Raw genomic sequence first — 13,360 nt, forward strand, 5'->3', positions numbered from 1 at the left:
GTGCTAGTAGGAGGCGGCGGCGGCGGCGGCGGCGGCGGCGGCGGCAGTAGCCGTCGCCGCCGGGGCGGGGGGCAGCCTCGGTCTGTGAGCCCCTCCGGGGGGCGGGGCTCGGCAGACACTCCGGGCGGCCCGGGAGCCGGGCCCTGAGGAGAGAGTTGCCCGCGCCAGGCGCGAGCGATGGGGCCGAGAGCCCGGGCCCCGGCGAGGCGGCGGTGAGCGCGGAGTTCCCCGGCGGCAGCGCCGCCAGCTCCCCTGGCCCCAACCGCACCCCCCGCCGGAGGCCCGGGACGCGAGGACGACGAGGGCTCCCCCGGCCGGCGCCGGCGGCGACAGCGGCAGAGAGAGCGGCGGCGCCGCAGGCGGGCCCGGAGGCGGCGCGGCAGCTGGTGGCTGTGGCGGTGGCCGTGGCGGCGGCGGCGGCGGCGGCGGCGGCGGCGGCGGCGGCGGGAGCAGCAGCCACAGCTGGAGCGGCGGCGGCGGCGGCGGCGGCGGGGCAGCTCCCTCGGGCCCCTCGAGGGGTCGCCCGGCCGGGTGGCGTCCTGCGGGCCATGCGCCGAGGCGGCGGCGCCCCCTGCCCCGTCCCCGCCTCCTCGGGCCCGCGGACCCCGGCGGCGGCGGCGGCGGCGGCGGCGGCGGCGGCGGGCCGTGGAGCTGGAGAACCTCGTGGCCAACACGCTGCTGCTGAAAGCGCGCCAAGGTGGGTGCACGGCGGGCGCCCGGCCCCCGCCCACCCGCACCCTCCGAGGAGGCCCCGCCCCCGCCCGGAGCCGCGTCCGCTGCCCTGCACCCCTCTCGGCACCTCCAGGCCCGAGTTAGGCTGGTCGGCGCCCGCGCTCCTAGGTCTGAGCCTCCCCGCAGCGTCCGGTGGTGGTGGGGGGGGGGGCGGGGTGCGTACGCGCCCGCGCCCGGGAGCAGGGCCCTAACCCGAGGGCGAGCCCTGAGCGGGCGCCTGCCCTCACCTCAGTGTGTGTGGACTGGTAGCGCAGCGCGGCTTCTTGCGTTTGAGGTTTGACCTGAAGCTTTAGGGTGCGTAGAGTGGGTGTTACCACGACGTGCCGACGGATGAAACAAGGGGGTGCGAATTCACCCTGACGCGGGCGTAAACGCAGCAGCTGGCCCAGCCCTTCCGCGCAGATGGCGGACTGGTCGAGTCCTCTGTAGCCCAAGAGTTGGGAGAGCAGGCGACGGACGGAGCTGCCCGCCTCTGGTTCTTCAGCCCCTGGGCTCCTGCCGAGTCGGTGATGGAGCAGGAGCTGCAAGCGCGATAAATGTGGCCTGCAGGTGCACAATGGCCAGAACTCTGTGCTGAAGAGCATGTGCAAGGTGCGTTTTGTGCACCATGTCCCCAGGGCTGGGGTTCTGTCCTGGGCCCACATGGCCGTGGAGGGGTGCTCCTGGCGACTTGGGGTGCTGTTGGGAAGCATCAGTGAATTCCTCTCGTGATCGGAATAGTGAATAAGGCTCTGTGGGAGAAGGTCACCTGGAATACAGTTCTCTCAGGTCTTTGGGCTTTGTTTTCTTCTTAATCCACCCCCCTTACCATTTGTGTCCTAAGTGTCTTTCAGAAGGAAAGATTGGATGAGAAAGTGCCTGGTTCCTCAACTCCCTGGAGACCTTGAGTCAAACATGGAACAGGAATTCTCCACAAAACATTCTCTGACTGGTGCAGAGAATTAGATACCCAGGTTGGGGTTTAAATGGAAGGATCCAGATTTATTTTGTAAAATGTCTCTTATTTTAAGAATTGAGAATAGAGCCCTCATCTCAATATTTTTGTGTGCTAACCTGGGTTATCTTGAATAGAAGACCAAGGAAGGGCAGAAAGAGAACGGGGTCTTATTTTTCTGTTAAGGCAATGGGGTGAGCTCAGATCAGTGTGTTTCATTGGAGCATTTCATTGTGTCTGGTGTTTCTCACTTTGACTCCAGATTGGTCACAGAGGTGAGTTGTCATCCTCCGTGGAAAGCCCATCTGACCCATTGCTCAACTGGTCTTCTTTTCCACTGTACCATCATCTTTGGGTGTAATGTATGAAAACAGACTTGTGTCAAGCACACTTCCATACAGTGCTGTAGAGATGAGACAAAGAGGTAAATATAAGTGCTAGCTAAGTGCTAAATACATAAAACCAGGGGCGGCCACCTGGCTCAGTCACAAGAGCCTGTGACTCTTGGTCTCAGGGTTGTGAGTTCAAGTTCCACATGGGATATAGAGATTACTTAAAATCTAAAAAAAAAAAAAAAAAAATCATAGGGATCCCTGGGTGGCGCAGCGGTTTGGCGCCTGCCTTTGGCCCAGGGCGCGATTCTGGAGACCCCGGATCGAGTCCCACGTCGGGCTCCCGGTGCATGGAGCCTGCTTCTCCCTCTGCCTATGTATCTGCCTCTTTCTCTCTCTCTCTGTGTGTGTGACTATCATAAAATAAATAAAAATTAAAAAAAAATCATAAAACTAGTATTTTCTGCCAAAAAGCCTTTTGAAAGCCTGCTTTCAAAAGAGTTTTAATTTTTGTTCCCTAAAGTATTAACTCGGAGTAGTGTAATTGTTAGGAGTTCTGCCTCTTGCCAACAGAGAATGTTTATTCCTGTTTTCAAAGAGTCATGTCCTTGTGATGAATGCTTAGAGAAGCTGAATATGAAATATCAGAAAGATGAATATATGCTGAGTGTTGGTTATAACTTAGGGCTGTTCTCTCAAGTCGACAGTTTATTTGCTTTAGAAGCTCAAGTGGGATCCCCTAGGGAGTGTCTTCTTGAACGTGTCTGTTCATTCCTAGTTCCTTATTTAGTTTCTCTGGCTCGGGTATTAAAAAATTAACATTTGAAAGAAGCGTATGTAACACAGCAGTTATATGTTGGCCTTCACTGTTGGTTTAACATTATGAATGAATCCAGTCATTTTCTAGATTTATTTCAAATAAAATCAGTTTCTCTGTTGTTCTCAAACAGAAGGTGTTTAAATTCGTTCCTCCTTTTCAGGAATGTTGGCAGATAATTCCGCATTGAAAAAGTTGTCACTCTGCCAGGCACACTGTAAGAAAGTAGAAAATAATGGTCATACTGTTCATCAAACACAAAATCACTGCTTTTTTTTTTTTTTTTGACATTTAGGATTTTTTCCCCCTGTGTTATACATTTGTTAAGCATTTTGTGACCTTACATGGTCAATCAATCAACAACTTTCGTGTTCATTTGGACATGTTCTTGTATGCTTGCTATTCCAATCTTCTGTGTGGCAGGCCCTCCTTGCTTTCTTCTTGTTCATTTCTTTCCATCCTTCAGAATCCGGTTTACCTTCATCTTCTTTGTAGCTTGCTCTAATTCTTCCAGCTTGGTGGCACTCTCTGCCCTTGGGGAATTTGGAACTTGGGATTCAGAAGTGTAGTCAGCATAGTCAGTGATTCTTTCTCCAGCCAAATTGTAGTCTGTGTGGGCAGGGCATAGATTTACCTTTATTTTTTATTTCTTTCAGTGCTGGGTAGCCATTTAATTGGTACTTGGTAAACAATTGGAGATTAAGGGGGTGATTTGTTACTTTGCTAAATATAAGAAAGAGAAGATGAAATTCATATTGAAAACAAAAAGGATTGGCTCCATTTGGAGGAAATAAAGCACGTTCCAAGTGTGCCATAGAGCCTACTTGTTGATAAGGATAGCTAACATCAGTGCGGGTTTGTTCTGTCCAAGCAGCACACTAAATTCTTTACGAGTGTTATCCCAGCTAGTCCTATCCCTCCTTCTAACCTATAGCACCAGACTGATGATAATTCTGCTTCAGTGTTAAGAAGACTGTGTAGCAGCAAATATCATTCTCAATGGGGAAGCACTGGGAGCCTTTCCCCTAAGATCAGGAACAAGACAGGGATGTCCATTCTCACCACTGCTATTCAACATAGTACTAGAAGTCCTAGTCTCGGTAATCAGACAACAAAAAGGGATAAAAGGCATTCAAATTGGCAAAGAAGAAGTCAAACTGTCCCTCTTCGCCGATGACATGATACTCTACATAGAACACCCAAAAGACTCCACCCCAAGATTGCTAGAACTCATACAGCAATTTGGCAGCGTGGCAGGATACAAAATCAATGCCCAGAAGTCAGTGGCATTTCTATACACTAACAATGAGACTGAAGAACGAGGAATTAAGGAGTCAATCCCATTTACAATTGCACCCAAAAGTATAAGATACCTAGGAATAAACCTTACCAAAGAGGTAAAGGATCTATACCCTAAAAACTATAGAACACTTCTGAAAGAAATTGAGGAAGTCACAAAGAGATGGAAAAATATTCCATGCTCATGGATTGGAAGAATTAATATTGTGAAAATGTCAATGTTACCCAGGACAATTTATACGTTTAATGCAATCCCTATCAAAATAGCATGGACTTTCTTCAGAGAGTTGGAACAAATTATTTTAAGATTTGTGTGGAATCAGAAAAGACCCCGAATAGCCAGGGGAATTTTAAAAAAGAAAACCATATCTGGGGGCATCACAATGCCAGATTTCAGGTTGTACTACAAAGCTGTGGTCACCAAGACAGTGTGGTACTGGCACAAAAACAGATACATAGATCAATGGAACAGAATAGAGAATCCAGAAGTGGACCCTCAACTTTATGGTCAACTAATATTCGACAAAGGAGGAAAGACTATCCACTGGAAAAAAGACAGTTTCTTCAATAAATGGTGCTGGGAGAATTGGACATCCACATGCAGAAGAATGAAACTAGACCACTCTCTTGCACCATACATAAAGATAAACTCAAAATGGATGAAAGATCTTAATGTGAGACAAGATTCCATCAAAATCCTAGAGGAGAACACAGGCAACACCCTTTTTGAACTTGGCCACAGTAACTTCTTGCAAGATTCATCCATGAAGGCAAGAGAAACAAAAGCAAAAATGAACTATTGGGACTTCATCAAGATAAGAAGGTTTTGCACAGCAAAAGATACCGTCAACAAAACTCAAAGACAATCTACAGAATGGGAGAAGATATTTGCAAATGACGCATCAGATAAAGGGCTAGTATCCAAGATCTATAAAGAACTTATTAAACTCAATAGCAAAGAAACAAACAATCCAATCATGAAATGGGCAAAAGACATGAACAGAAATCTCACAGAGGAAGACATAGACATGGCCAACAAACACATGAGAAAATGCTCCGCATCACTTGCCATCAGGGAAATACAAATCAAAACCACAATGAGATGCCACCTCACACCAGTGAGAATGGGGAAAATTAACAAGGCAGGAAACCACAAATGTTGGAGAGGATGCGGAGAAAGGGGAACCCTCTTGCACTGTTGGTGGGAATGTGAACTGGTGCAGCCACTCTGGAAAACTGTGTGGAGGTTCCTCAAAGAGTTAAAAATAGACCTGCCCTATGACCCAGCAATTGCACTGTTGGGGATTTACCCCAAAGATACAGATGCAATGAAATGCCGGGACACCTGCACCCTGATTTTATAGCAGCAATGTCCACAATAGCCAAACTGTGGAAGGAGCCTCGGTGCCCATCGAAAGATGAATGGATAAAGAAGTTGTGGTTTATGTATACGATGGAATATTCCTCAGCCATTAGAAACGACAAATACCCACCATTTGCTTCGACGTGGATGGAACTGGAGGGTATTATGCTGAGTGAAATAAGTCAATCAGAGAAGGACAAACATTATATGGTCTTACTCATTTGGGGAATATAAAAAATGGTGAAAGGGAATAAAGGGGAAAGGAGAAAAAATGAGTGGGAAATATCAGAAAGGGAGACATAACATGAAAGACTCCTAACTCTGGGAAACAAACTAGGGGTGGTGGAAGGGGAGGTGGAAGGGGGGTGGGGGTGCCTGGGTGACGGGCACTGAGGTGGGCACTTGACGGAATGAGCACTGGGTGTTATTCTATATGTTGGCAAATTAAACACCAATAAAAAATAAAAAAATAGGGCAGCGCCGGTGGCTCAGCGGTTTAGCGCCGCCTTCAGCCCAGGGTGTGATCCTGGAGACCCGGGATCGAGTCCCACGTTGGGCTCCCTGCGTGGAGCCTGCTTCTCCCTCTGCCTATGTCTCTGCTTCTCTCTCTCCTCTCTGTGTATTCTCATGAATAAATAAATAAAATCTTTAAAAAATATAAAAAATAAAAAAAAAAGATTGTGTAGGATAACGTGTCACGGTGCTTGGTGCTCAGAAAGTACTCAGTAAAGGTTAATAGTTGTGGTTGTAGATTTTGTTGTTATGTCTAGTGTCTGGATGAAGAGCTGGCACTTCAACATGCAGTTATGTTAATTTGAACCTCGTTCTTTGTCTCTAGTCTATTCTCATTATTAGATTTCCCAAAAGTATAGCTTTCCTCTTCCTGAATTCTCATGTGTGATAGGTCTTTGAACCTCATTTATCCTTAAGCTTTGTTATTTCTCACATCCATTCGTGTCTGTCCTTCCCCAGTAGCCCTGCCCCAGGGTCCTCTTGACTTGACTGAAGGCAAGAATTTCCTAGCTGGTCTGTTTCCAGACTTTCTTCACCTTTAGCATCCCAGTGCTGCTAAAACACTAAAAAGCACAGATATGTTCCCTTAATCTTTTTAAAATTTGGATCTAGACCTCCATTCCAGGACCCCCACAGGCTCCTACCTGACCTCAGTGACCTAGTTCTGCTCTCCTTGTCCATCTGTGGCTGAGTGTATTACACCCCTTCATGCCTTCCTGCCTGGCGAAGTTTTGTTCCTCCTCCACTGTGTTCCAGCCCAAATGCCTTTCCTGGGAACTTCAACACTCCCGCAGAAGGCTTGCTCATTCCATCCTTTGTGCCCCTATTGTGCCCAGGATGAACTGTTACTGCACTGGGCTGACTCAAGGCAGCTCTGGGCCTCCCCTTCTGTGTCACCAGCATCTAGCGCTGTGCTAGCACCCAGTATATGCTCTATGAATGCCAACCGATGACTGAGGACCAAAGAGCACACCTCAGGAATTCTCTCAATACCAATGATAACCAGAAATTAAGGTTTCAAACTAAACTGTCTTTTTTGACTAGTCATCTGGAAATAGGGAACAAAAACTGAGATTTTCTTCAACTTTAGAATGTCAGTGGTGAGTGCTTTTTATTTCATTTTGAATTTGATATTTTTGTTTTTATTAAAGCTGTATTAAAATGCTTAATTATATCTGTAATGCAACCTATAGTTCCCCTCTCAATATTTATATGTTCATCACTAGCAAAGATAGCAGGGTCAACCTGAACTAGTTAGGATGTTAGCAAAAGGCCAGGCACATGTGTTTTCCTTTTAGAATGAAAACTATTTGTTTTTACCAAATTGAGAGTTCCTAGTTCAAAGAACACATGGCAGCACTCCCTTTGCTGCCCCCTTACTCCTGTGCTATTTATTTCACTTCCTGGCAGAGATATTGTGCTTGAGCATTTGCATGGTAATCCTAGACCTTTTTTTGTGAGCACTTCTGTGCACTAGATTTGCAAAGTCGACAAGGCTGCTGAACTGGTAGTGTCCTCCTGACCTCTTGGGGCAGGTATTATCCCCTGTCACAGATGAGGGAAAGAGAAGTGGCTTGCTCAAGGTTATATCACCAGGAAATGGGAATGTCAGGATTCAGCCCAGTTGTCTGGTTCCAGACCCATGCTCTAACTAATCATGTAATGCTGTCTGTTGAGACTTCCTTGGTTTATCAATTTTAATGGAAATGAGTTGATACTTTGTTTTTAGCTTCTGGCATAAAATTAGCTTTCTAGATGTGGGAATGTTGCCTTCAAATGCTGTGGCCTCACATCACTGTCTACTTTTGGGTACACAATATTCTGCCCTCGTGGACTGTACCTCTTATTTTTGCCCCACTCAGGTTTTAGGATCTGTGGAAGGTCTTCTGTGTAAATAGCTTGGGTCATGCCAACCACGGTTGATATAAGCCATGATCGCATAACTTAATGTAGATGTTCTTTCTTTTCTTGCTTGGTTTCTTCCCCACTGGTCTTCCTGTCTTGACATGGTATAGTGAATGCCACCCAACTCATCTTGAGTCTGACTGTACCTGGATGGGACATCTCAGAAAATTGGTGCTAGACTTTGCTATGATTTTTCAGTAGAGACTTTTGGAATCAAGGAGAGCTGCCTGAGGGGTGGGATGGCTGCTTCAGTTCATCAGCATGTGTGCCCCAAGCCTGCTGCTATGAAGTGAATGTTTGTGTCCTCTCCCAATTTAATTATTGAAGCTCTAATTCATAGTGTGATGGTATTTGGAAGTAGGGCCTTTGGAAGGTAATTATGGTTACATTAGGTCATAAGGGGGGCCCTCTTGATGGAATTAACATCCTTAGAAAAAGGAGAGATGTGAGATCTCTCCGTTCAATTGTATGTAGCAAGGAAAGGCCTGTGAGGACATAGTGAGAAGATAGCCATCTACAAACCAGGAAGGGCCCTCACCAGTCACCACTCTGCTGGTACCTTAATATAGGAATTTCCAGGGATCCCTGGGTGGCACAGTGGTTTAGTGCCTGCCTTTGGCCCAGGGCGCGATCCTGGAGACCCGGCATCGAATCCCACGTCGGGCTCCCGGTGCATGGAGCCTGCTTCTCCCTCTGCCTGTGTCCCTGCCTCTCTCTCTCTCTCTGTGACTATCATAAATAAATAAAAATTAAAAAAAATATAGGAATTTCCAGCTTCCAGAACTCTGAGAAATAAATGTGTGTTGTTTAAGTCACCCAGACTATGGTATTTCATTATAGCAGTCTGAGGTGATAGAGAAACCCACGGAGAGGACCCCATTCTTCTCTCTCCTTTACCTTGTTGCATTCTTCTAAAGACCAAGCCAAAGAGCCTTGTCTAGGGAAAAGGGGGTCTTTTGTAGTGATATATGGTATATGTGTGTGCACTGCTGTGTTTAGTGAAATGTGCATGAGGCCCTGTGTTTGGAGGTACATGGTGTATGCACTATTGCGTGTATGTCACCTACTCTTTAAACAAATAAGTTTTGAGTGAGTTATGTGCTGGGTTCTGAGCTCTCACATCTACCAGTCCACTAAGACCACCCTTGTCAAGATCATCAGGGTCAGTTCTTGATTCTCATCCTATTACACTTGTGGGCTGCACATTACATAGCTCATCATAGGGATCTCCTCAGTCAGTATGTCCTTCTAGACCACCACCCTTCATGGTTTTCTGCTATTTCAATTCTTATCCTCTCAGACTGCTTGACTGGTTGCCTCTCATTCACTACATCTCTTCATATTGAAATGTCCCAAGGCTCATTCCATAGAGTCTCACTCCTTGTGATCTTCTTCAGTAACATGGTTTGAAGGAAGCTACTGTCCCTCAAATTGAGATCTACAGAATGAAACTTTCCATTGAACTGCAGCTCGTTCTCTACTTGCCCACCAGACATTGCTACTTAAAAACCTCATTGGTATATACACAAACACACACACACAGTCAAAACTCTTAATGCCCACCCTGCCCCATTTTTTTTCCTTCTGCACCTCAGTTAATACTCAGGCTGAAAATCTTGCAGTTGATTTTTAATTCGTTATACCCCACATCCAGTCCCTGGAAAAATATTTTTTTAGATTTCCCTTCAAAATGCAAAGAATCTGACCTCTCACTGCCACAGCTGCTTTCAGCATGGCTCAAGCCATCAACCTATCTCACCTGGAAGATCACAGTTGGCTGCTACTTGGCCTCAGCTTCTGCCTTTCTGACCCTACAGTCTGTCCTCAATATACCAGCCATAATGATCCTATTAAAACTTAAGTCAAGGTGTCAGCCCTCTCCTCCAAACCCTTGTCATAGCCTCCCAGACCAAGCAGAGTAAAAGGAGGAATGTTCGAATTATTAGACCAGGAATTTTTAAAGACTGTGATTGATATCATAAGGGCTTTAATGGGAAAAGTAGACAACAGGCAAAAAACGGATAATGTAAGCAGAAAGATGGTAATTCTTTTTTTTTAATTTTTTAAGATGGTAATTCTAACAAAGAAAAGAAATGCTAGAGGTAAGAACCAAAACAATAATAAATGAAAACTCCCTTTGATGACTTCATTAACTGACTGGTCAGAACTGAGGAAAGAATCTCTGAGCTTGAGGATATGACTGGAGATTTCTAAAACTGAAAAGCAAAGAGAAAAAAGACTAAAAAAAAAAATCACAACAAAATATCCAAAAACTGGCACAGCTGTAAAAGGCAGAACATATGCATAATGGGAAAGCCAGGAGGAGCAGAGAGAAAGAAAGGAACAGATGAGATGTTTGAAGTAGTAATGACTGAGACTTTCCTCAAATTAATGCCAGATACCAACTCACAGATCCATGAAGCTTAGAAAACATGAAACAGGATAAATGCCAAAAGAATGATGCCTAAGACAGGTGCCTGGGTGGCTCAGTTGGTAAAGCATCTGCCTTTAGCTCAGGTCAGGATCCCAGGGTCCTGGGATCCAGACTCAAATCTGGCTCCCTGCTCTGTGGGGAGCCTGTGTCTCCCTCTTCCTCTGCGCCTCCCTCATTTGTGTGCACTCTCTCTCTTTCTCAAAATCTTAAAAAAGAATGACACTTAGGAATATCATCTTTAAACTTCAGGAAATCAAAGAAAAACTCTTGAAAGGAGCCATAGATAAAAACACTTTACCTATACAGGACCAAAGATACGGATTATATCTGCTTTCTTTATAGAACCCACACAATGAAGAAGACAGGAGTGTGAAACATTTGAAGTATTGGGAGAAAAACCCACCAGCCCAGAATTCTGTACCCTGTGAAATTATCCTCCAAAAGTGAGGAGAAATGAAGACTTTATCAGACAAAAACTGAGGGAATTTATTGCCAGTAGACCTGCCTTGCAAGAAATGTTAAAAGGAGTTGTTTAGAGAGAAAGAAAAATTATATATTCAGGAACTTGGATCTACATAAAGAAAGGAAGAGCATTGGAGAATGAATAGATAAAGGTAAAAGGAAGACCTGTTTTTCTTATTTTTAACCTAAGAGCTGTCAGATAACAGGTAACACACACACACACACACACACACACACATATAAAAGATAACGCTTATGTGTAAGTGAAATGAATGACAGTGATGATACAAGGAGTAGGAGGGGAAATTAGGAATATTTTGTTATTTATAAGGTATTCGTACTACCTGTGAAGTGGTATAATGTTATTTGAAAGGGGACTTGGATTAGTTGTAAATGTATGTTGCTAACTCTAGGGCATCACTAAAAGAGTTTAAAAAGAAATATAGTTGATATGCTAAGAAAGATGTGGAAAGGGATGCCTAGGTGGCTGAGTGGTTGAGTGACTGCCTTCAACGCATGGTGTGATCCTGGAGTTCTGGGATCAAGTCCCACACTGGGCTCCCCACAGGGAGCCTGCTTCTCCCTCTGCCTATGTCTCTGCCTCTCTCTGTGTATCTCATGAATAAATAAATAAAATCTTAAACAAAAGAAAGATGTGAAAATAGAATCCCATAAGATGATCAAAGCCACAAAAGGCAAAAATAAGCATGGAAGACAACAATAAGAACAAGACAAGAGCAACAAATAGTAGTAAAAATATGGTAGATAATTAATCCAACCTCAGACATACCTTGTTTTATTCTGTTTTATAGATACTGTATTTTTTAGAAATTGAAGTTTGTGGCAACCCTGTGTCAAGTCTTTTGATGCCATTTTCCCAACAGTATTTTTTCTCTTTATGTCTTTGTCATATTTTGGTAATTCTTATTTCAAACTTTTAAAGTATTGTTATATTTGTTTTGGTGCTGTGTGATCAGTGATTATGACTTACTGAAAGTGCAGATGATGGTTAGCATTTTTAGCAATAAAGTATTTTAAAATTAAGGTATATACATTGTTTTTTAGGCATAATGCCATTGCGTGGTTAACAGAGTACAGCATAGTATAACTGTAATTTTTATATGCACTCTTTAAGAAGCCAAAAATTTCATTTGTATTGCTTTATTGTGATACTTGCTTTATTGCAGTGGTCTGGAACTAAACCCACAATGTCTCTGAGGTATACCTGTATTATATATCGGTGATCACTTTAAACATCAATGGTGCACCAATCAGAAGACAGAGATTGTCAGAGTGGATAGAAAAATAAGACCCAACTACATGTTGCCTATAGAAAACCCACTTTAAGTATAAAAAAACACATGGATTAAAAATAAAGGGATAGAGAAAAGTATTCCATGCTACCACTAATCAAAGGCAGTAGGAATATCTATGTTAATTCAAAATAGTTTAAATTTCAGAGCAAAGAAAGTTATCAAGGATAAAGAGGAGCATTGTATAACAACAAAAGGGTCAATTCTCCAAAAAGATATAGCATCCTTAATGTGTATATGCCTAACAACATGTAGTCAGAATATGTGAGGCAAAAACTAATAGAACTTCAAGGATAAATTGATGAATACACTACACATTCTTCTCAAGGTCACATGGAACATCCTCTAAGATAGTCCACATTCTGGATCATAAAACACATTGCGACAAATTTAAAAGACTAGAATAAATCTGCTCTCAGACCACAGTGGAATTAAACTAGAAATCATAACAGACAGCTGGAAAATCCCCCAAATACTTGGAGATTAAACATCTCCATGCTTAACTGACTAAACCACCCAGGTGCCCCTAAACAGCACACTTCTAAATAACACAGGGGCCAGAAATATCTCAAGAGAAACTAAAAAACACTCTGAACTAAATGAAAATAAGAGTAAAACATCAGAATTAATTTGTGAGATGTCGCAAAAGCAGTGCTTGAGGGAAATTTATAGCTTTAGATGCATTTATTAAAACAGAAGATCTAAAATTGACCATCTAACCTTCCGCCTTAGGAGACCAGAGGAAGAAGAGCAAATCAAGTCCAATGTAAGCAGAAGAAAAGTAATAATAGATATAATTTTTAAAGATATTTATTTATTTGAAAGAGAGAGCACCAGTAGGGAGAGAGGCAGAGGGAGAGGGAGAAGCAGACTTCCCACTGAGCAGGGAGCCTGACATGTTGCTCCATCCCAGGATCCTGGAATCATGACCTACGCTGAAGGCAGACACTTAACCGACTGAGCCACCGAGTCTCCCCAATAATAAAAATTTTAGAGTAGAAATCTGTGAAACCAAAGACAGGAAATAAGCAAAATAAAAATCTGATTCTTTGAGAAGGTTAATAAAATCTGTGGCCCTAGCCACATTAAGAAAAAAATAAGACGCAAATTACTAATATCCGAAATGAAAGAGGAGACATGGGTAGAGCTTGATTAGGAATAAGGCATCTTAAAGATAATTGCCAAAGATAGGTAAAATTGTGCTCATACAGATCACATTAAAATGAATATGTGTTTTGTTTTACTCACATAGAGAA

At 44.0% G+C, this 13,360-nt stretch overlaps 1 protein-coding gene across 2 annotated transcripts in view; it reads left to right on the plus strand.

Annotated features, from left to right (window-relative positions):
• Positions 1 to 648: 648 nt before the first annotated feature.
• Positions 649 to 13,360, plus strand: part of GRK4 (G protein-coupled receptor kinase 4) — a 99,643-nt gene continuing 86,931 nt past the window's right edge. Inside the window, exon 1 of one of the 2 annotated variants that reach the window (XM_055326026.1) lies at positions 649 to 697. Coding sequence is in view for 1 of the 2 variants with exons in the window: in XM_055326027.1 (XP_055182002.1) it covers positions 1,315 to 1,323 (9 nt within the window). In the remaining variant the exon portion in view is untranslated. Of the gene's footprint in view, positions 698 to 754; positions 1,324 to 13,360 lie in introns of those variants that run through there. The other variant, XM_055326027.1, reaches the window with a different exon arrangement.

This window comes from Nyctereutes procyonoides, unplaced genomic scaffold, assembly GCF_905146905.1.
Source record: "Nyctereutes procyonoides isolate TBG_1078 unplaced genomic scaffold, NYPRO_anot_genome, whole genome shotgun sequence".
Lineage (NCBI taxonomy): Eukaryota > Metazoa > Chordata > Mammalia > Carnivora > Canidae > Nyctereutes > Nyctereutes procyonoides.